General features: G+C 40.1%; 2 protein-coding genes across 8 annotated transcripts; both read right to left on the reverse strand.

Moving 5' to 3' along the window:
• Positions 1 to 720: 720 nt before the first annotated feature.
• Positions 721 to 24,205, reverse strand: LOC122200279 (olfactory receptor 8B4). 7 transcript variants are annotated; one of them, XM_042905793.1, is made up of 5 exons: positions 24,124 to 24,138; positions 18,570 to 18,636; positions 5,898 to 5,934; positions 3,404 to 3,469; positions 721 to 1,668 (listed from the first exon to the last, which is right to left on the reverse strand). In XM_042905793.1, the coding sequence occupies exons 4-5, from the start codon at positions 3,446 to 3,448 to the stop codon at positions 721 to 723; spliced, it is 993 nt and encodes a 330-aa protein (XP_042761727.1). In that variant the 5' UTR covers positions 3,449 to 3,469; positions 5,898 to 5,934; positions 18,570 to 18,636; positions 24,124 to 24,138. The 7 variants fall into 7 exon arrangements, with proteins under 7 accessions (XP_042761727.1, XP_042761729.1, XP_042761731.1 ...); XM_042905795.1 differs by lacking the exon at positions 24,124 to 24,138 and adding an exon at positions 17,727 to 17,777 and having other exon boundaries at positions 18,570 to 18,640; XM_042905797.1 differs by lacking the exon at positions 18,570 to 18,636 and having other exon boundaries at positions 24,124 to 24,205.
• LOC122200280 (olfactory receptor 145) lies at positions 16,888 to 18,634 on the reverse strand. The gene is made up of 2 exons (XM_042905801.1): positions 18,570 to 18,634; positions 16,888 to 17,836 (listed from the first exon to the last, which is right to left on the reverse strand). The coding sequence occupies exon 2, from the start codon at positions 17,833 to 17,835 to the stop codon at positions 16,888 to 16,890; it is 948 nt and encodes a 315-aa protein (XP_042761735.1). The 5' UTR covers position 17,836; positions 18,570 to 18,634.
• Positions 24,206 to 24,250: the final 45 nt, after the last annotated feature.

Raw genomic sequence — 24,250 nt, forward strand, 5'->3', positions numbered from 1 at the left:
TATAAATCTGTGAAATTTCTTCTTTGTTCTTGCTTTCAGCCTTAGCATACAGAGCCCAAGAAATTGGCCCAATTACAAAACCGCCTACACCATGGTTACCATTCCAAGCCCTAAGTGTTCTGAAACTTGGAAATGAAAGATTTTAGTTTTGATTTATCTTTACATTTCAAACCATGTAAAGAACTCTTGTGCAAGGGCTTCTCTTATGTGTACAAGTACGTACATTAAAGAGATGATTTATGATCTCCCTGGGCAAGCAACTTCTCAATGAGCTGGGAGACTATCTTACTTATGGCTCCAAGGTATCTACATTGGTCTTTGGTAAAGCTACTCCCATACCTGAAGAAAACATAAGTTCACTGTCCTGGACCTTCATACCATCACCTGCTCCATCCCCCAGCCAGAAATGTTATTTGGAAAATCCATTTAGCCTACCAAGAAAAGAATGGAAGGCATGGGGCCACATCTTATTCATCTATCTCTTGGGCCCCATATAGAGTCTAGTAAACAGTAGACACTTAATAGATGCTAAATTGCATGCAATGAACCAACTTAAATCTTACAAAATAGCATAATTTTCAAGAAGTGTATAAGCAAGAGACTTGTGGTTAACTGGAAAGAAGACCTAGCTGAGAAAAAAGATGAAAAGTTCTGCACCTGTAAATAAAAAGATACTTAAATATGATGCTTACCAGTAATTAATTTATACAAATAGAACCATCAGGAGAGCACTGTTCTCAGGGTTTTACCCAGCGCAAGTTTCACATCCTTATTCCTCAAACTGTAGATCAAAGGATTAAGCATGGGAACCACATTGGTGTAAAAGACTGAGGCAAATTTACTCTGGTCCATAGATGCAGGAAAAGAGCTTGTTAAATAGGTGAATGCCCCTGACCCAAAAAACAAAGCAACAGCAATTATGTGGGAGCCACATGTGCTGATGGCTTTGGATCTACCCCCAGCAGAAGGAATATGGAGGATATTAGAGAGAATCAAGGCATAAGAAATGAAGATGCTAATACTGGATATTGTGATGACCACTCCCACAACAATAAAAAACACTAGCTCATTGACATGGGTGCTGGTGCAGGAGAGCTGCAGGAGAGGAAGAACTTCACACAGATAATGGTGGATGATGTTGGAATCACAGAAAGTCAGTCTCCATATGCTCCCAGTGTGGGCCATGGCTCCAGCAAACCCTATCACATATGAACCAAACATGAGCAGAGAACAGACCTGAGGGGACATGGTGACCGTGTACAGCAGAGGCTTGCAGATAGCCACATAGCGATCATAGGCCATTGATACCAACACATAGCACTCAGAATTGACAAAGAAACAGAAGAAAAAAAGTTGAGTCATGCATCCCACGTAAGAGATGACATTTTCTGACAGAAAATCATTCAGCATTTTGGGGGTAAATACACAGGAATAACAGAGATCTATAAAAGACAAGTTGAAGAGAAAAAAGTACATGGGAGTGTGAAGGCTAGAACTTAGCCCAATTAAGGTAATCAAGCCCAAGTTGCCCACCACAGTAAACACATAGATCCCTAAGAACAGGACGAAGAGGGGAAGCTGGAGCTCTGGTTGTTCTGATAATCCCACTAGGATAAACTCAGTCACTGAGGAGCTGTTTCTCAGAGTCATTCTCTTCCAGGGAGCTGTCTGTGGAAACAAACAATAAAATACATAGATTGATAATAGATATAAGCATAGCTGATGGAAGAAGGCTCTAGAAGATGAGCCAGTGCATGGATGTCCTTCCTTTTTACTTTACTTTCTTCTCTCATCTATGCACCGCCCCCCGCCCCCCCACCCCCAGCCAAGCCATTGACAACATGCCTGTGACTATATCTGAGCCCCCCTGGGCTAGAGTGTATTCTTGGGCACAAGAATTCTGTCCCTTCTTGAGAGATGAGGAGACAGAATTCCTGCATTTGCTGCCCAAGGACTAACAGAAGGACATCACAAGAGCCAGGAGTACAACCTGAGCCTACTGCCTCAGGCTCTGAGAGACAGGAGCTCTCATGTGACTCACTGTCTCCACCCATTCTCTGCCTCCCTCCCCTATAGAGAAAGCCAATAGTGTCCCCTACTGTCTCTGCACACCCTATTCTCTTCCTCTAAGCCCTCCACTCCATCTCACATCAAAGTCAGTGTTGAGAGCAGAGAAGAGGCCAATATACCCTAGACCTCTTGGATGTGGGTTTAAAAGAAAACTATAAGGAAACATGGGATTCAGACATTCACCTTCCTTCTCCCTGGCCTCACTCAGTGCTGGGCTTTATGCAGCCTTTTTTCCATTAGCCCAAAGGAGAAAATGATGTTCATGCATAAAGGAGGCAGCCTCAAGTGCACTCTTCTTATTCCCTTAGTGTTGAGAATCAGACCTTTTACAGACCCCAGTCACCAAGGTGCTCTGGGAATAGACTAAGATTTCTGTTTGTGGATTTTCCCAGATGGTCTACATCAACTTCAGGAGCAAAAAAAATAGCAACTCTCATTTTTACCAGAACCCCAGCTGGCATATCACAGAGAACTTTATGCTACTTGATGATCTCAGGGGCCTGCTTACAGACAATTTCCCTGGGAATTTCTCAGAGACTTGTCTATGAGGAAGGACTTGCACTGTCTTTGTTGACAACCTGGATAATGCTGCTTAGCTGGCATCTTGGGACTCAGTTGTTCTACTCAAATTTCCCCATTACCCCAGGGATTTCATACCATTCATGCTGAATGTGGGGGCTCATTTTTCCTCTCCTTCATTAACTCTTGGTACTTAAGGTTGACTTTAAAGAAAAATGACCTTGGGACACCTGGGTGGCTCGGTCAGTTTAGCATCTGACTTCAGCTCAGGTCATCATCTCACGGTTTGTGAGTTCGAGCCCCACATTAGGCTCTGTGCTGACAGCTCAGAGCCTGGAGACTGTTTCAGATTCTGTGTCTCCTCTTTCTCTCTGCCCCTCCCCCACTCACACTCTGTCTCTTCCTCTCTCTCTCTCTCTCTCTCTCTCTCTCTCTCTCTCTCAAAAATAAACAGTAAAAAAATAAATAAATAAAGGAAAATGACCTCAAATTTATTTTAGCCACCATTTCCAGATCTTCAGCAGGAGTTTTGCTAATAGGACCAAAAATTTTTAGATCAGAATTGTAGATGCTACAGAGAGCACCTCAGACAAAATGTTTCTAAGAGCCTGAGCTGTTCAGAACAGTGGAGACACCACACCACCACCACCACCACAAACACCACCTACCCTCAGCTCTATTAAGGGCCACAGGCAGGCCTTTGCTATATATAAGGAGATTAAAATATACCAACACATATGCAAGGAAGCACACACACACCTGCATGAAGTTACTCTATAGATGTGTGAAGGCCGAGATGTAACAGGAGATGTACCTGTTTTAGTCCTGTCATTCTCCAGATGACAAAGCTGCTTTCCATATGATCTGCTACATGAATATTCTAAGAAACATTCAAAGGCATGTAAGCAACTGCATTTGTAAGTTAACTGAGGCTGCCTAAAATAATCCCAGTTTCCCTGGAATAGTTCTGATTTACATCTATTATCCCTGTATAATTATTAATAGCATACTTTCTCACTCTGAAAAGTGTCTGGATTTGGAGAGGAAATTACATGGTCACCCTACTAAAAAGAGCATAAGCAGCTGTTCAGGTCCTCTGGCCCCTACTGTCTCTTAGACCCATTGACCTCCATCCCCATTCTGGCTAAGGAAGTATCTGTCTTTCACCCTTCTTGCCCTGAAAGTTCTCCTTAACTGAACTTACTCCTTCTGACCAGCCAATACTGTATCTCAATAGATTCAGGTTCAAAAATAGGAAGAACACTTGCTGCAAGCTGTTTCTGATTTATACCTAACCAAAATCTCCAAAGCAGAGAAATACAAACCTGAACTACCTGCCTAAAATAGGTGGAAGGGAAATAAGAAGGAAAAGAATCACATTGGTTGAAGGAATAAACATTAGTATAATTTTACCTTGTAACCATTGGTACAATGGAACAACATTGTTGAATATCATGGTATATAGTACAATAAATTGATTAGTAATATTTAACAAATTTGGACATAGACATACATTTTGACCCATCAATTCTACTGCTAGGTCCATACCCCATAAAAATAAGTATACATGTTTACCTAAAGACATGTCAAGAATTTTCATAGCACCATTATACATAATAATCAAGAACTGAAAACAACCCATATGTCAATCAACTGTAGACTGGATAATAAATTGGTATTAATAAAACAGAATTCCATATAGCCATGAAAGCTAATAGCATAGATAAAGGTCACAAACCTATTATGAAACAGAAGAAGCCAAGCACAAAAGAGTGCATACTTTATGATTTCATGTATATAAATTTCAAAACTAAGAAAATCACTCTGTGGTGTTAGAAGTCAGATAGCAGTTATGCTTGGTCTCCAGCCTAGTGACTGGAGAGGGATATATATATATGAAGGATGTCTCAGGGTTGCTGACAGTGTTCTGTTTTTCATAGGGATACTGGTTACATGGATGTGTTCAGTTGGTAAAAATTCATCAAGCTGTATCCTTGCTACATTTGAAATTAAACGTTGACTTAAAACAAATGGAAAACAAAAACAAATTAATATTTTAGCAAATCATCCTGCCAAGCTAACACTAAATTTACTAAGCACCTTTGATCCATAATTCCCACTTGTAAAATGGGAATTTACTGACCTAACAACTCAGTATGGTAGCACATGCAAAAGGACCATCATTTTATATTTTTTATCCATCTTGTATCTCTTAAGATAAAACTCCCTTTATTTCTTATATAAAGGGAGGGAATCAAGAGGTAAAAGAATTGATGCATATGGTGCAACTACAGAGTACCTGACATTATGCTGGATGTTTTCTAATGTAACATAATATTTACAACAACTATACAGTATACATGTATATGGAAGATGTTTTTGTTTTTTCCAAAGATGGCCAGTGCGCGCGCGCGCGCACGCACACGCACACGCACACACACACACACACACACACATATATCTTGCATCCCACATGTTCTTGGTACAATAGGACTGACATTCCTCAAATAAAGAGATGGGATTTATGTTCCCTACACTTGCATCTAGGCAAGGACTTAGGATTTTTCCAAAAGAGCATGGCAGAAGCAATGCTACGTGACTTCCAAGATTCAGTCCTAACAGGGTACAGCTTTTACCTCTCTCTCTGTCTCTCTCTGTGTCTCTCTGTCTCTCTGTCTCTCTCTCTCTCTCCCCCTCCCTCCCTCCTTCCCTCCTTCCCTCCCTCTCTTTCCACTCCTATTTCTCTTTTGTCATCTTCTAGACTTCAGGACAGTCATATTGGAACCCTCCGGCCTTTCCTCAAGACATAGCACAGGACAGCAAGTTTATGGTCATTTATCCAATATTAAGGGCACAGAAGCCCTCTAGGACCTGCATGCTAGTTGGTAGACATCAGGGGAAAATACTCAAGGGAAATGGCCAGAGGAATTTTTAGTACAAGTTTGAACTACTTGATCCAATTCCCCCTTACTACTCAGAAAATCTCTTTTCAGTTCTGTAGTTAGATGTTTTTAGGCTTATTTTTATGAAGAAAATAGTTATTTGCTTTTAGTACACATAATTTCATATCCGCTACATTTCTCCTTCTTGAATAACAGTTTGACAGATGTATGGCAATGGCCCAGCAATGGAAGAATGGGCATGACCTCTCTTTATTAGAGTAGAATCAACTTACTCATTGATTCATCATCCAATAAGTATTTATTAAGGCCAGCTATTTCCAGCACTCTTGCAAATTTTATACTCAGAAAATTCTTCCCTGATAGAACAAAACTAAGAATTCTGAGTAAAATATAAAAATCCTCTACCTGTTAATGTTTGATGAGGCAGGAACTAAGTGAATACCTGTGAGAGCAAAACAGAAAAGATCTGTATCCAAGGGGCACACAAGCACTGGACCTGGAGTTTGTCCTTGGGGAACTAGTAGATTTCCTATGGCCCAGAGTTGGGTGTTAATTGAGTTGCCTATGCAGGACCCAAGAGATAAATCCTGGGATAAATCCTTTTATGACTGAATCCTGGAAGCCTGAGAGTTTGGAACCATTATTGACTCATAATACTGGGTCCCCAAAAAGAAACATCTTCCATGGCTAAAGTAGATGAATTTAAAAAAGCCCGCATAGGAAGAAGGCAAAGATATGTGTCTGACTTGGCCTCGGCTCTAGGGAAGAGAAAGAGATAAAATATCCTCTGAGAATTTCTAGCAACCTCTGTGTTTCAGGCAAATAAATGGATGGATGGATGGATGGATGGATGGATGAATGAATGAATAAATAAATAAATAAATAAATTTTAAAAATCATATTACATATATAACAAAAAAAATCGTCTCTGGAAAATACAAGTTAGCTCCAGATATCAAAGAATTTCCCCAGATAACTATCCAGGGATCATGAGCTCTTAATGAAAAGCAGTAAACAAACACAAAATAAGCCACCAGAAATGAGAATCATCATTAAATGATAAACCACAAGCTATAGAACCAGACCTGCAAAATCATTAGGCTTATCAGGGACAGAATACAAAATAATTTATTTAACGTGTTCAAAGGGTGGGGGGGAGCAAATTGGAAGTGTAATGAAGGCCCCATAAAAATTGACAAGGCAGGTTTTTAAAATAATCAAATAGAGCTTGTAGAAATGAAAACCTGATAGTTGAAATGAGGAACTGTATAAATATGTTAGACAGCCTCTTAAACACAGGCAAAGAGATAATGGGTAAATTGGAGGGTAGATCTAAAGAAATTATCCAAAGTTGGCATCAGCCTGGGGGATGGGGGCGAAAGACTATGAGTTAGAAATGTAACTTAAGAAATGTAAAAATAGTGAAGGCCCAATAGACAGATAGCATTTGCTACATTCTTGGGCCTGTGTTTCGCTCTGAGAATAAAGAGCAACCATCAAAACGGACACAATCCCTGCCCTTTAAATATATAATCTAGATATATACCTAGATACCTAGAATAAACAGATGCTTATACATAACTAGGTAGAAATATTGACTGTGCAGCATTGGTACTCCTTCCATGTTTGGGAATCTGCCCTTGTGTGACCCTTGGTTGAAGCCAAACTCAGCCTCCTTCTGTGAAACTTCCCCAAAGAACAAAAGACTGAGCTCAGCCAGTCAGATGTTCCCATGCAGGACTCTGAGTCTGGAATAAGTGACACAAGAAAGAGGAACAATTTATATTTCATTTTGTCAAAGACAAAGACAGAACAACTACCAATTGATAACAAGTATTAGGTATTGGTGATACCCAGTGCAGCCTAACCAGATGGTTCTGCAGTACAGCTTGGCTGTGGTTCTACCACCTGGCTTCCCCTGACTAGCTTCAGAAGCTGGTTCCCCAGCCTTCTCTAAGAGTCTGTTAATTACCCCCAATTTCTTGCCAATTAACTCCCTCTTTTGCCAAAGCTAACCAGAATAACTTCTGCTGTTTGCAGTCAACAACTCTGGCTTGTATAATAAGGACTGGAGATTCATGGGGCTGTACACGGGGAGTGGAGACAGAGAAAGCATTCACGCTGTGGGACAAATTTATCCCTGGGATGAAGGTGGACACATCTGCAAAAATCACCTTCTTAGAGGGATGTAACAAACTCTCCCTCAAAGTTTTGCTCTGTTTTGAATGATTTTTCCCCTTTCATGGAAATGTTTGGATGTGGTTTGGAGGATAAATGAACAAGTATTTCCGATTCCACAGATTATTCTTCATACTCCTACGCAAAGTTTTTAAAACTTTCAATTCTTCAATGACTCTTTTTTAATGTAATACAGGCCTTAGAAAATAATAATAATAATAATAAAGAGGATTATATTTAACATCTAAGGCAGCTTATGGCACAATAACTATTTTTATTAATGATTAAATAACTAGCGTTTGTTTAAATTGGGCAATGTCATGATAGGGTTCTGTTTTTTGTGGACTCTATCTTCACTGTATTGCCTTTGATATTTTGTATAAAATCAATACATGGAATAGCTTTTTGTACACTTTTTAAAACTTGGGAAATCATTTTCCTCCAAAAAATCATTATAGAGTATTCTAGAAAGTATGTCTTTGATTTTTTGTAACAGGTTATTTTGTACAAATCAAAACCACATTGAGACACAACCTCACACCAGTCAGAATGGCTAAAATTACCAACTCAGGCAACAACAGATGTTGGCAAGGATGTGGAGAAAGGGGAACACTTTTGCACTGCTGATGGAAATGCAAACTGGTATAGCCACTCTGAAAAACACTATTGAGGTTCCTCAAAAAATTTTGAAAAAAAAATAGAACTCCCCAACAGGTTATTTTGTGCTAGATCTTTATTCAGAAATAGTCTCCAATTATTACATTGTTACTATGGAAATATGCAATCTGTTTTATGATATGGTTTTAGAAATGCATTGCTATTAGGCTTGAATATAAGTAGAAGGTTACCAGCAGAGAAAATCAGGAGGACATTCTGAGCAAAGGGAGTCACAAAAGGAAATTAAAAGGCCATTAGAGGGAAAAAAGCAGTGTGAATTTGGGGAATGGCAAATGATAGTGAGACTTGAATTATTGTATACATGGCAGAGAGGGGTAGGAAATAGTTGAGAAGGGTTAGGGGTAATAATAATAAATCATATCTCTCTTCCATTTCTGAAATTAGACACAGATGTCAGACCAAAAAAAAAATTCCAGTTTTATTGCTGATAAAGTTGATTGAAAGACCCCTGGATGTACAATAGGACTTTATAATTCCTTCATGGCCCATCACAAACTAAATTAATGAATATAGGTCTAAACCAAGCTGGTCAACAGTTGGTATTCTCCAATAAAGGAGAAGGGTTACAAATGAAAGAGATGATTGGGGATCTTGAGAATGTGCCTGTCCTAATCAGAAATGGGGCAAGGGGCCATAAGAAGGTGGCTAGGCCACACTGAGCCACATAAGTTCATTCTCCCAATTTCTCATGAGTCCTATAAATTGTTCCTTTCCTTTGGGTTACAGTGGGTAGGATATGGGGGAAGACAAAGGGTTGCTTCTTTAACTACCTGCCTGGGATGTAGAGTCTTCTTCACTAGGGAAAGAGAAATGTGAAGCATAAATAAGGCTAGAATCTCTAGACTTGCCTTTGACTTTTGGTAAAAGATAAGAAGGATGGAGACCAGGAAAACTGAACTAATGTAGTGGGAGGAATATGCAGAATTGACACTAAGAATAAATCAAAGACAAATCTACTCTTAGAATTTAGAGAAGGAATTTGAGATCATCAGATGAACATATCACAGTTAAAAAAAAAACTCTTTGGAAAAAAGAAAACAATGTCTTTCTGTGCAGAAAATAGCAACATTTTGCATCATTCCACTGATCTTTTAGCTTTAAATGCAATGAATATAGTCATTGAAAATCATGATTTTGATAAAAATTTAATCACAGGGAAAGCTGTTTACAGTGTGTTACAGAATGAAAAGTAAAGTTACAAAATTGTACTTAATATCACATTTGTGTCTATATATATATATATATATATACACACACACACATAGTTTTTGCAAAAAAAAACTATACTATAGTATAGTGTGTGTGTGTGTGTGTGTGTGTGTGTGTGTGTAGTTTTTGCAAAATGGTCTAAGTCACCACAACTACCCACACAGAAAAATATTCTGAAAAAATATACACCAAAATCCTGAGTAGTTATCTCTAGGTAGTAGGATCATGGATTTTTTAAAAATCTTTTGCTTATCTCTACTTTTATATATTCCCATAATACTTGAGCATTATTTTTGCAAATATAAGAAAAATTATTTTTAAAAATTATATTAAAAACAAAACACTAATTTAGTATTTTAAGGTCTCACTAAGGATTCGTTCAACATTTATTTAGCACTTTCTATATCTGCCAGGCATTACATTCTCTGCATGTGTTAGATCACCAGGTTGAGGTTTGAAATATAACCTCAAATAAACATTTTCTACATGTATTACTGCCCAGTTCCTATTACAGTAGTTCAGCAGGTCCCACATAAGTTTATATTACTGACCCTACTAGTTTAGTGCATTAAATGAAGAGAAAAATCTTTACAGTCTTCCTCTTGACATACCTTTTAGGCACATTGTTTCCAAATGAGAGTGAATATATCAACTTTCTCAGCTCAAAGGCAGCAGGAACTTGGACATTGCACAAATGAATAGATGTGCATCACATGTGCTATTTCTTAGGCACACAGATTGAGCCTCTGGAAGGCAGCAAGTGTAAGAGTATAGGCTCTAGAATGAGACAGTCTAAATTCAATTCTTTACTCCACCACCTACTATCTGTACAATCTTAAGCAAGCTCCTTAACTTGTAGAGAAGATTACGCGAGAACTTGTATGTACAGTCCAAAAGACATAAAGTTTCCAAAATGTCATATTGGGGTTTGAAAAACATGAGTCCCTTGAATGTGGAACTCTCGTCCACCTTCATTCTCAAGTCACGGAAGTCTGGAAAGTTAGGATAAAAGTAGGGGGTGCATAGTCACTGCAAGCAAGATACAATATGAAGGAAGGAAGCAAATGGGACTAGGAGTCCTAGCTTTAAGGAAGCTAGACAGAATGGTATCAAAACCAAATTGTGTGGACAAGAGTCTTAGGACTTTTTTCCCTCCCACTCCAGGCCTATTTCTTCCTTTCATGTGGTCTCACCAGTCACTGATGGGAACCTAAAGAGATTGTCATGTGAGTTAGTAAAAAATGGTGAGAAGGGGACCACAGATGACACTCAGGAATCACTGACTTTGGGACATGGAGCATTAGCTTATTCACAGGGAACCAGGTCTATCACTTGTACACAGACAGGTATCCTCAAGGAAGAAAACATATAAATGAATATTTTATAAACACGAATATTCTCCCATTAAATACCTACTTGCAGAACTACATTAAATACAGCTCATTCCACCTACCATTCATATTTTGGTTTTAAACACCATTTGTCTCTAAATAGAACCAGTGCTGGGGCAGGGAAGTTACAAAATAAGCCTGAAACATATTGTTTTTCTGTAAAGCAACAAAGTGCTCAAAATCTAATAGAGAGATATTAAAAGAACATAGGAACTTGCATGAAGAGGCTCCCACTGGACAAATCAGGGACAAATTGAGCATCAAAGTAAGCAATGACAATAATGAATCATAATCCATTACATAAAATTAGAAAGCATGAGTCCACAATAATATGAATGAATAACTAGATGAATGAGTGAATAGATAAATATATACAGAAGGAAACGTTCTTCCTGACAAAGTACCAACTAGCAAATGAAGGACTGATGGAGTAAAAAAATCTCTACTTTTCAACCATCAGAGTAGTATTGATTCAGGCAAGAATTATCAATGGATGCTAAAACTAGAGTGTGAAAAATTGAAAAGAAACAAGACATTTCATAGTCTCAAAATATCTTCCCACAACTTTGTTTTCATTATAAAGGGAAAAGTAGTAATTTTCCTCAATAAAACTACTAGGAAATTGCGAAGTTCCAAAAACTATATCATCAAATGTTCCCAGAAACAATCTGACAGGTTATAGAATATATTCATTTGTGACAGTAAAGAAAGGAAGATTTGCTCTGAGAAAACAGTATTGTGCCCTGCAAGGTCAACAAGGAAGAATCAGTCTATGGTCTTGGTGAACTTTTTCTAGTTTATCTTTGGGGGCGCCTGGGTGGCTCAGTCAGTTAAGCATGGACCTAGGCTCAGGACATGATCTCATGTCAGCTGCGCTGACAGCTCAGAGCCTGGAGCCTGTGTTGGATTCTGTGTCTCCCTCTCTCTGCCCCTCCCCCACTCATGCTCGCTCTCTCTCTCTCTCTCTCTCCCCCCCCTCAAAAATAAACATTAAAAAGAAAAATAGCAATATGCTAATTTTTCTTTTGAACACAATCTTGCTGGCTTAATCTGATGTTCTGGGGAAAATGGGAGCTTCTTACATGAATAATTTTTTTTCATTGTATAAGTTTTTCTTCAGTGTGTTGTCTCTGGGATATGAGTGAAAATGGAGAGTACAGAATGAATACATAATTGTTGGTATTTTATAAAATTTTCAGAGCCAGTGTTCAATTGATAGTGATTTAGAGTTTGCTTAAGTTAATCATTTTATATTGACAACACTATACTTGACCATAAAAAGGAGTGGAAAGTTGGGGCTTTCAAATCTAAGATAGAGCCTGGTTCTGCTATAGCCACTAGGTGTGGGTTATTAATCAAAATGGACACCAGGAACTCCCCTCACACAAAACTTACAGTCTAATTTGTAGTGGATATGTATACAGAAAAGTAAATCAGTGGCCCTACACTTTGACCAACACTTAATAGGTTAAGTACAGTATGCTCTGAGAACACAGAGTAGAGACATTGAAACCAGCAGAGAGGTGACAGAAAGCTATTCCACAAAGTCATCTCACAATAGATCATCACAAAAGTAAAACTCCAGAGTATCTTCCCTTCCTTGGCTCAAAAAAAGATTACTGAGTTATGATGAAGCCAAGGAAAAGCCATTTAAAAAATAAAGGGACGAAGTAGAGTAAAATTTGCTACCCCAAAATATTTATCTTTGGCATAAGGGTTATCTTGATCTGATTAATTTTAAGAAAACAAAGGCATAGAAGAAGCTCTGAAAACTGAGTAGAAGTAGCCCTTTTGTGAGGGAAATTAATATTTATAAGGGAAATCTCTATGTGTAAGAGTGTCTCTCCCTCTGTACCAAGAAGAGGGGGATGACTAAATCTCTAGAAACTATTGTCTAGTAGCAACTTAAATCTGCATAGCAACTATGCCTTCATTTATTGTGCTTTATCTGATAACCTTTCATAACTGATGACCCTCCCCAACAGCATCCTCTTTTGTCTTTAGCTGGAAATGGTATTTAAGGTCATGGCTTGGGCCATTCTTCCTGAGTATCTCCCATGTATACAGGAGGTATACATGTTATTAAAGTTCTGTTTGTTTTTCTCCTGTTAATCAGTCTTTTATCACAGGGGAGTCTCAGCCAAGAATCTAGAAGGGTAGAGGGAAAATTATTTCCCTCCCCTATAGGGAGTATATGAGGAAAAAAAAAGGCAGAAGAAAGCAGTCTCAATTCTGCTCTTTCTTTTCTTCCTTTTCTTTTCTTTTCTTTCCTTTTCTCTTCTTTTCTTTTCTTTTCTTTTTTCTTTTCGTTTCTTTTCTTTTCTTTTCTTTTTTTTCTTTTCTTTCCCTTATCCATTCAGATACCACAAGTAATTTATGAAGTAGACAGGAATAAAAGGAGAAGACAGTAACACAACTCCAGCACTATCAAAATTAAAGGTAATCAGTTTTTATGAGTGGCACCCTTACTAGTACAGAATCTGGCCAAGAGTAGACAGTCTGAGTTTGTTTATACTGCTAGTAAGAGTGTGAATTGAGATAAACTTTCAAGACGGAATTTTGAAATAATATTCAAAATCTCATGTCATTCAGTAATTCCCAATCTAAAATATTTATCCTCATTCGGGAAAACTCAAAGAGTCATTGAATAAGTATGCTAAGCATTATTGGTAATTTGGAAAAACAAAATAATATACAGTAGTAGAAAGCTGTTAATGAGATATACCCCCATATATTAGAATTTTGCAATCATAAAAATCAAGTTGGAAGAAAGAGAACAGAAAAACCAAATTCTGTGAGCTGTGTCTTGGGGCACACACTTATATAACCAGAGCTGACATTCCCTTGCTTTCACATTATGCTTTTCTCTCTGCCTCTTTTTGGGTACCCACAACCCTTCATATATTCCTTTTCTGCTTTTTTTTATTCATTTATTTATCTAATAACAGCCCCTTCTCCCCCTTTTCATTGGTAGTTACATTTTAAAGGAACTGCTCATAGACTTTGAAAACAAGGAAAAGATTGTGTGTATGTATGTGCAGGTGTAACTGAACTCAAGAGGCTTCCCACTTGGTGTGCACTGAATTGAACACAACACAAGAAAGGGCTGAAAGCAAAGAACTTTGTACTACTTGTCACAAGTAAGGAGACAGGAAGATAGGTCTCAAAGCACTGTCTCCCTGTGGGGCTAGTACAGGAAGCTTTTATTCGGTATATTAGGGGCAGGGAGCTTGCATATACAATAAGGAACTTAATACAATCTCTATTACTTGGGCTCTTTGGTTCAACTGCACACGTCTGGCGTGTCAACATGCTAATGAATACATTGTATGTTTAAAATAGGGTGGAAAACTGCCCATAAGAGGAGATCTTAGTATTGTAATGAGTTAAAGGTAACTTCAGGACAACTTGGGGGCCCCTGCACAGGTCCTCAGCTCCAGACCAGCTCAGAGTGGCCCAGGCAAGGGGCTACCAGGGGAAACACCTAGCCTGGCCTTTCCTTGTCAGGAACTGCTAGTTCTGCAAAACAAAGCATATTCCTTCCCTGCTTTTGTCCCTTCCCCCTCCTCCCTTCTGCTGATAGCTTTCAGCCCTCTGATCTGAGTAACTCCCTGTTGCATCTTGGCTAAGACAGGCACTGTGCATAGAAAGACTCTCTTAAAACATACAACCAACAAGCAACAGTGACAGACCCTGGGGAGGATACAGAAGGACAAGAAAAGTGGAGTAAAGGGAGACTTCCTTTCACTGATCATTTTTTGGTAATAATTATAAATACCATGAATATGTACTGCCCAGTCAACATACAAATAAATACATATTGTAAATGGGATGTGGAAAGAATGGAGAAATGGAGAAAGAAATAATTAATTCTCTTAACAATCCTGCGGAAACTGTTTTAAAAAGGAAGAGACATCAGGGGCACCTGGGTGGCTCACTCCATTGAGCGACCGACTTCAGCTCAGGTCATGATCTTGCAGTTTGTGAGTTTGAGCCCCGCGTCGGGCTCTGTGCTGACAGCTCGGAGCCTGGAGCCTGCCTCGGATTCTGTGTCTCCCTCTCTCTGCCCCTTCCCTGCTCGTGCTCTGCCTCTGTCTCTCAAAAATGAATAAACGTTAAAAAAAAATTTTTTTTTAAAGGAAGAGACATCAACTAACTCGTGTGAGGTCACAGAACTGCTCAGTAAAAGCGAGGGTTCAGATTTTATTCCAACTCCTTAGTCTGCTTTTTCGGAGACTTTATGCTGTTCTTCTCATCTCCCCTGTCCCAGTCATTCCAATTCTGTGATGGTTCTCTGTTCCGTGCCATCTAAACACAGTTCCCTGATTCCACCACAGTCATTCTTTTGAACTCACTCTTAGTGATCTGTACCTTCCCTAATGATACACCTCTATATCCATCCAGACTTTATTTTTACAAATAGAAGAGAATTTTCCTAAAAAGAATCTCATAAATCAAAAGTATTTTCAGAGCATTTCACGTATCGTTGCTTCTCAAAGAAATATTTACTACTTACAGTTTCCTTTTAAACCAAAAAGCGACTCTACCTCCCTTTGCACAGTACCATTAGGCTGTGGATTTGCAAACCTAAACTGTATAATCCTTCCACCCTTTGCTGGAAGGTGTGTCAATCAGAGTCCCAGCAGAAAACAGATGATCCCCTGAAACAAAGTAATTGAAAAACATAACAAGGGCACTATTTGCATGGGTACAGGCAAAAGAGTGGTTGAGAGAAACCCCAAAAGGATTGTAGAGGCTAGTAGAAGCAACACTACCACCCCTTTGAATGAAGAGACAAAAGAGGAAATAGGCATTCAGTGACTACAGCCCCCTGGAAGAAAGTCAGGGAAATAAATATCCTAGTATCAGGCTCCTCTTTTTCTCTGGTTTTCTCTGCTGATGCCGCCATTGACTTAACCCAACCAGAAACCAGATGGCCATGGAGCCCATTGACAAGATCCATTAGGGAATGCCTCCCAGGACTTGGAGCAAGGTACACAGAGGCAGAAAGTTGATCTAGAGAGGCACAGAGAGAATACCTCGCGTAGTCTCTGTCATATACATTACCATAACAGTCAGTCATTTCTTCTGCTGACCGGCAGCTGTGTGGTGCTAACCTAATTACTGGCTTGTAACACAAAGTCTTCTCTATGGTTCTGAAATATTCTCCAGATTTTTAGCTGACCACCCTGAGCTTCAGACTTCTCCACCCAAGTGTTAAAAGCACAATTTGAAAACAAGGAAATGGCTGTGCGGGAAAAATTCCTCAAACCTGTACTTCATAACTTTGATACTTTCTACAAGGTCTTCCAGCCAGCATGACCAAATCCTTTCAAGTCCAAGTCCCTGAAGCTCCACACTACTGTCTGAGGAGTTACCATGCTTGCTGCTCTCTGGGTCCTAGCATACTCCCCACCATGTACTCTGCAAAATTCTTGAAGAATTTGGTCATTTAGCCAAGACCATCTCAACAAAGTTTTGTACCTCCTACCTTCTCTGCAAAAATGTGGTATTTAAAATTAGCCCTTGAAAAGTTGCATGAAATTTCTGTAGATAGAACTGGATCTTAACATCCTAGATCAGTTCACATTTGAAATGAAATCTTCCAGGGCTGATGGAGGAAGAAAGTGAGCCATAGTGGAAGGCCACTAGAATTAGAAATCAAGAGCCTACATCCTAGTCACAGTTCTGCTGCTGAGTAACTGAATGACCTTGGAGAAGGTACATAAACCTGGACCTATCCTCAGAAACATAAGCGAACTGAATTAAGTGATTCTTAAGATCCTCTAAATATTGAGTACCTTATAGCTTTAAGGATAAATAAAATGGGGAGGATAAACTTCGAGAAAGATTTAAAATTTCCTCTATGTAACCAATGGAACCTGAATTATATAAGGAAAGAAAAAAAAAAAAACGCTTTCCTAAGTATCGTCCCTTTCTCAAGAGAATGTCTTTTTGCTCAATGATTTCTTCAGAGCAACTTTGACGTCTTTATTTCTTAAGCTATAGATTAGCGGGTTGAGCATGGGCACAACGGTGGTGTAGAACAAGGAGGACACTTTCCCCTGATTCATAGGTAAAAGAGAGGATGGTTTGAGGTACATAAATGCCCCTGACCCAAAGAAAAGAGAAACAGCAATTATGTGAGAGCTGCATGTGCTGAAGGCTTTGGACCTGCCCTCAGTGGAACGAATATGGAGAATGCTGGTGAGGATGAGGGCATAAGAAATGAAGATGGTAACTGTGGGCACGCCAATATCAATGCCCACGACAACGAAAACTACCAGCTCATTTACATAGGTGCTGGTGCAAGAGCGCTCAAGAAGGGGGAGGATGTCACACATGTAGTGGTCAACCAGATTGTTGGCACAGAAGGTCAGTCTCACCATGCATGTCGTGTGGGCCATGGCCCCAGCAAACCCCATCACATAGACACCCAACAGAAGAAGCGAGCAGACCTGAGGAGACATGGTGGCTGTGTACACCAGTGGGTTACAGATGGCGATGTAGCGGTCATATGCCATTGCTGACAGGATGAAGGACTCAGAGACAACAAAGAAAAGAAAAAAGAAGAGCTGAGTCATGCACCCTGCGTAGGCGATGATGTTCTTCTTTGAGACAAAACTCATCAGCATCTTGGGAGTGATAACAGTGGAATAGCAAAAATCTATGAAGGACAAGTTGAAGAGGAAGAAGTACATGGGGGTGTGCAGGTGAGAATTCAGCCCAATCAGGGTTATCAGACCCAGGTTCCCCATCACAGTGACCACATAGAAACCTAGAAACAGGAAGAAGAGGGGCATCCGGAGTCCGGGCTGGTTGGTTAAGCCTGCAAGGATAAATTCTGTCACAGAGGAGTTCTCAGCTGCCATTCTCATTAAAGGCATTCTGTGGAAACAAGAGGAAAAAGTCACTTAGAAAGGGAGACAGAGACAGAGGCCCCTTCTTCCTCCCATTCTTGAAAGCCTGATCCACACAAAGAGATTTTGGACTTGCAGAAAGGCCTTTCGGGATGCCTGTGTGTCTGTTCTCACAGCCCCCTAAGGAGTCTGCCACTAGAGTACCCTCTGGAGGATGGACCTTTCTCCATGGTGAGGGCAGATGCTGCTGGGAAGAAGGGTCTCAAGGATGAGCTCAGGAGTCTCCTGGGTCTTTGGTCTATTTATTGTGTCCTTCCAACTCCAGCTTATGCTCAGGATTATAAAACCTCGGGCCAATACCTGAGGAGAGTCCGCTTAAGAGGTGGGAGCCAGCCCACTGTGCCTGGAGTTTCCACTCCATGGTCACCCATGGGAGAGGGTCTTCCCCAAAGCCTTTACTACCTGAGGTTGGGGACTTAGGAAAAGTTCAGCCTAGATTCAGTCACTCACCCTTCTTCAGCCCAGAGCCTCAATTGTGCCTTTCAGTCCTGTTCTTATCCTCAATTGTTCAGACAGATAAATGGCTATAATGCTAACACAGATAAAGGAACAAAGCACAGACCATTTTAGCTCCTGTCCTGTTTGAAGGATCAGAATTTGGACGGCCTTAGAATTTGTTCTGCGCTAAAGAAGGTGATATTTCATGGAGGCTTTGCCCCAAGGCTATTTTCCAGTTTGTAGAAGGGAGACAGGATCCTTACCTATAATCAGTGCCAGCTGGTGACAGGAGACTGAGCAGTGTTTTTCTAGGTTTAGAGATCTGGGGACCTGATTAGAAGTAGAAAGTCAGAGGATCCCCCGGGATCACAGCCCTAGAAACTAACTTTTTAAAAAAATGAATATTTGCTTGTACCCTTGATAATATTTGAATGGGCTTTTAGAAGAATTATTCATTTTCCAATTAACATCTACTCAGTAAAATGCAAAGCATTGTGCAAAAATAATCACTTACCATTTATTGAGAACTTATTATATATACCAAACATTCCTAGCACTTCTGTACCGACCCCAGCAGTCCAGGATCCAAAATCATTTCACAAACAATACTTCCTTTTAATTCTCCCCCAAATCCTATGAACTGGGTTTAATCACTCCTGTTTTAGAGGTGCAGTAATTCACCAGATGTTAAATTAAAAAGGCCGTATTAAATCTAGGTCCATCTTACTCCAAATCTGGTGTTCTTAGTAATTGTGTTTAACATCTGCCTATGGGAGATAATAAAATATGTAAGCAGGGTTCTTGCCTTCAAGGGTCTGACAATCTCTTGGAAAAGATAAGATAGAATACACTGAACTTAGTATGCTGAAAAAGATATGATAAAATACAGAAAAGGTAAAAGTAAAATGCTATTCAAGTTCAGAGAAGGGTATTCCATACACGACTTAAATTTCAGTTTATCACAGAAATCCCATAATATCTAGTTCAGGGAGAAACAGACTTTCCTTGTAATCCCTTGGCATTGGAGTTTAGCAGTAAAGAAAAATCCCCATCAGTTAAGAACTATTTTTTCCAAAATTGCTAAATTGTTGGAATTTTTGATGGCCCCTGCCCTCTACCCTGTCAGCTCTCTTTCAGGAGGCTCCCAGTGAGCTCATACTGACTCTGATGACCTCGTAGCTTGAACTCCCTTCTTCCTACCAAACCACCAACGTTTATGTCCCTATTTTGCTTACTTTGCTCTTTTTTAACTCTCCCTCATGACAGAAGTTATCCCACTGTGCCTCAGTATCTCAGTGTCTTGCTTGAGCCCAGTGACAGCTAATTCACACTTTTGGGGTCTCAGATTTGAAGCAATATTAAAAACCATCTAGTCCTATGACTATGCATAGTTGAGTTAGATGAGCCTATGCATATTAAAAGTGCATTTACTGCTGCTCCAATGCAAACATAATAAATTCAAATCCCAGAAGTGGAACTTTATGATCTGTTTTTACCTCTAAATCTGTCCCTGGTGATTGGGGTGTTTAGCCAGGTTTGGGATTCACTGATCTAGCCCTCCAACCCTGCATCACCCAGACAGGAAAACTGAGGTCCAGCTAGTCACACAGCTGGTTGGTGGTGGAGTCTGGAATCAGACTTGAATCTCTAACTTCTCCAGTTGGAGGGGTTTTCCAGCCTTTCTAAAAGAAGCCCACCTGCTCTTTGACTTGGCTGAGTACAATGCAGAGCACAAGGAAAGGGCATAATTGGACATCAAACTTAGAACAGCACCCCAGGGTTATAGTAGGGAGAGACTTAAATGCCATGTCAAGAAATGTGTATGCAGTGTGAATCCATGGAACATTTTGAACAGAAGAATGGCATGATCAGGGGAATGACATGATCAGATGTGCTGAGGAAGACCAATTAGTCTAACAGGCTACTATCAGACATCAGCAGTCCCTCCAGGCAATGTTCTATCTTGTAATTCAGACAGGATGCTTTAACTCCAAGGACAACAGTAAGACAAAGGACAAAGTATGGACTTTCAAAAAAGAGTTAAATGGAGCAAAAGGCCTTTCTAAACTTTTTGGCACAGTAAAAATCACATAATGTGGCCCCTGCCTTATAGCTGTGGTATCATCTACCCTCTGCTCTGAACAATTTTGCAAGGCCCTGTCCCATCACCAGGCTGTCTGTGTTGGACATTGTTTCTGCCTCGTTTCAGCCCATCTTTTTGGCTTCTGTTGTTGCTGTGGCAGCTGGCTGCACGCAGTTGTAGTCAAGAAGCACGGTTCACCAGCTGTACCACTTTGGACTGCTTTGGCAGATATCTCTGCCACCACACAGACTGTCTGCTGGAATCCCCCCAGCCGCTCTGGTGCATGTGCAAACCTGCAGGTGTGAAGGAGTTAACACCCCTGGGAGTCAGTGGATAAATGCTCTGCTCTTCCGTGTCTCTAGTGCTCCATTCCTCATGGATTCTCAACGGGGCCTCAGAGAGATGGGTTGTGAATTTCCCATTGAGGCAAACACCGTAATGGCCTGCCTTGGATTGGCTTTCCATCCTTCCCTGCTTCACTCTTCCTCTTCCCTTAGATCACTTCCAGAAATAAGCTACCTCCATATAAGTCCTTGTCCCCAGCACGGCTTTTCTCAGCTGAAGTGCTCCCAAAACAGTATTTGGAGCAAGTTTGACCAAAATGTTCCTTACTCCACCTGGGAGGAAGCAGCCTCACCCAAACCTGTTTGATTCCAGGTCAGGGAAATAAATATGAATCACTAAATTTATCAAGTACCAAAAAATCCACATATCAGAGTATTTTTATTTCTTGAGTATGCCCTAACAAAATGCCAAAATACTAGAAGGAACAGGATCTCAAATCATTACCAGCTCATACCCTAATGGACATTAGCCAGAAAGTCCTAGTATCTTGACTTAGATCCACTGAAGCTCCTCCTGACATCTTGCTGTCTTTGTGACCATCCATATACCTCCCTGAGCCGGGACAGGTAAGAACTAAGTTTATTCATGTTTGTATCTTTAGAACCAAATGTCAGACCTGGCTTGCAGCAGCTCATAAAACATTTTTTTCATCTCAGATTTTCACCCTTCCTCATCTGTGAAATGGGAATAATGATAATAATCCATAAGACTGTTGTGAGGGATAAATTAAATCATAAGGGCCTAGCAAAGAGGCTGACGCATGGAAAAACCTTGATAAATGTTTATAGAAAACCTACTAGAAACCCCAGAATTAGACCCACAAAAGTATGGCCAACTAATCTTTGACAAAGCAGGAAAGAATATCCAATGGAAAAAAGACAGTCTCTTTAACAAATGGTGCTGGGAGAACTGGACAGCAACATGCAGAAGAATGAAACTAGACCACTTTCTTACACCATTCACAAAAATAAACTCAAAATGGATAAAGGACCTGAATGTGAGACAGGAAACCATCAAAACCCTAGAGGAGAAAGCAGGAAAAACCTCTCCGACCTCAGCCACAACAATTTCTTACTTGACACATCTCCAAAAGCAAGGGAATTAAAAGCAAAAATGAACTATTGGACCTCATGAAGATAAAAAGCTTCTGCACTGCAACAATCAACAAAACTAAAAGGCAACCAACGGAATGGGAAAAGATATTTGGTATATCGGACAAAGGGCTAGTATCCAAAATCTATAAAGAAGTCACCAAACTCCACACCCAAAAAATGAGTAATCCAGTTAAGAAATGGGCAGAAAACATGAATAGACACTTCTCTAAAGAAGACATCCAGATGGCCAACGGGCACATGAAGAGTTGCTCAACGTTGCTCCTCATCAGGGAAATACAAATCAAAACAACACTCAGATACCACCTCATGCCAGTCAGAGTGGCTAAAAGGAACAAATCAGGAGACTATAGATGCTGGCGAGGATGTGGAGAAACGGGAACCCTCTTAAACTGTTGGTGGAAATGCAAACTGGTGCAGCCACTCTGGAAAACAGTGTGGAGGTTCCTCAAAAAATTAAAAATAGACCTACCCTATGACCCAGCAATAGCACTGCTAGGAATTTACCCAAGGGATACAGGAGTGCTGATGCATAGGGGCACTTGTACCCCAATGTTTACAGCAGCACTCTCAACAATAGCCAAATTATGGAAAGAGCCTACATGTCCATCAACTGATGAATGGATAAAGAAATTGTGGTTTATATACACAATGGAATACTACGTGGCAATGAGAAAGAATGAAATATGGCCTTTTGTAGCAACGTGGATGGAATTGGAGAGTGTTATGCTAAGTAAAGTAAGTCATACAGAGAAAGAGAGATACCATATGTTTTCACTCTTATGGGGATCCTGAGAAACTTAACAGAAGACCATGGGCGGAGGGGAAGGGAGAAAAAAAAAGGTTAGAGAGGGAGGGAGCCAAAACATAAGAGACTTAAAAACTGAGAACAAACTGAGGGTTGATGGGGGGTAAGGGGGGGGGAGGATGGGTGATGGGCATTGAGGAAGGCACCTCATTGGAAAGAGCACTGGGTGTTGTATGGAAACCAATTTGACAATAAATTTCATATTAAAAAATAATAATAAAGGCAAAAAAAAGAAAAGAAAACCTACATAAAATATATATAATTTAGGGAGGGAATGAGAGAGAGAAAAAGCCAGCTAAGAGCTAGATGAGCCTGTAAGGGGCAAAAGAGAGGCTAATATAGGGAGGAAGTAAGGAGAACTGATTGACAGAAATAAGAGAAAGCTGAAGCAGTGTTTTTTTTTCTTCAGAAGTTTATCTAAGGCCCAACTCTCCAATGTAACTTAATGACAGACAGGATCAGGTCCTTGAGTATTCCACCTGTCCCTGCTTCCTGTCCCACCATGGATGCCCTATTTTTCTTAGAACCACACTCTACCACACCACAGAGGCCAAATTATGAGGTCAGGTGAGGTTTCATTCACAGCCTCTGATCTTTCCTTTTTGTGCCCATTTCTAGTCTCGGTAAAAATTCCCCTTCCCCAAACAACTCACAGTCCTAATGCATGCTCTACCTTCAATTGTCAAAAGCAGTTCTCAGGAAAGAGCTCACAAATTCATCAACACAGTCCACTAAGGACTTGTTGGGGATCATCCACATTCCACACCCTCTTCCAGGCATATTTTTTTTACAAAGACAAAATCTATAACCAAAAAAAAAAAAAAAAAGAGAGAGAGATCTCTACTTATGAATTTTGAAACAGCGCTCAATTGATGAGAGGTGCATTATGGTAGGGAGTCACCTTGTACTGGGTTTATAATCAGAATTGCTGGGGTGCCTGGGTGGCTCAGTCGATTGGTCATCTGTCTTCAGCTCAGGTCATGATCTCATGGTTCGTGAGTTCAAGCCCCACGTCGGGCTCTGTGCTGACAGCTCAGAGCCTGGAGCCTGATTCAGATTCTGTGTCTCCCTCTCTCTCTGCCCCTCCCCCTCTCACACTCTGTCTCTCTGTCTCTCTGTCTCTCTGTCTCTCTCTCTCAAAAATAAACATTTAAAAAAATTAAAAAAAAAAAAAGAATTGCTTTGGCACCTGTCTGTCCTCCACTTGGCAAGCTAATTACAACCCCTGTATCAGTCCTGTGTATGTGTGTATGTCTTTTGTGTGTGAATGTTGGGTGACTTTTGTGCATTCTCAGTGCTTGCCTATCCTTCACACGAGGGATATATGTTTAAATCACTTAAGACCTTAAGCACAAATCTTATACTTAGAAATTTGCCACTGCTGTGGTGATTACAATAAATCCCAGTCCCTGCTCTCATTCCTTCTCTAGTCAACTCACAATTAAAGAAAATAAATCATCATCACAAACCTGAAATAAGACCCACGGGAAAAGGGCTCCATGGGGCACAGACAGCAAAGAAGACCCAAGCTTCATTAAAAACTGACTTTTCTCTAGAAGCCTGAGAAGATTCTTGTTTGGATGATAGAACAACCAA

The sequence above is a fragment of the Panthera leo genome, chromosome D1 (genome assembly GCF_018350215.1).
Source record: "Panthera leo isolate Ple1 chromosome D1, P.leo_Ple1_pat1.1, whole genome shotgun sequence".
NCBI classification, from domain to species: Eukaryota; Metazoa; Chordata; class Mammalia; order Carnivora; family Felidae; genus Panthera; species Panthera leo.

Excerpts from the sequence above, each read along its gene's own strand:
- LOC122200279 (XM_042905797.1), bottom strand. The coding sequence starts at position 3,448 with ATGGAAAGCAGCTTTGTCATCTGGAGAATGACAGGACTAAAACAG. Across the intron at positions 1,669-3,403 it reads GAATGACAGGACTAAAACAG|ACAGCTCCCTGGAAGAGAAT; the intron begins GTACATCTCCTG and ends TTGTTTCCACAG.
- LOC122200280 (XM_042905801.1), bottom strand. The coding sequence starts at position 17,835 with ATGCCTTTAATGAGAATGGCAGCTGAGAACTCCTCTGTGACAGAATTT.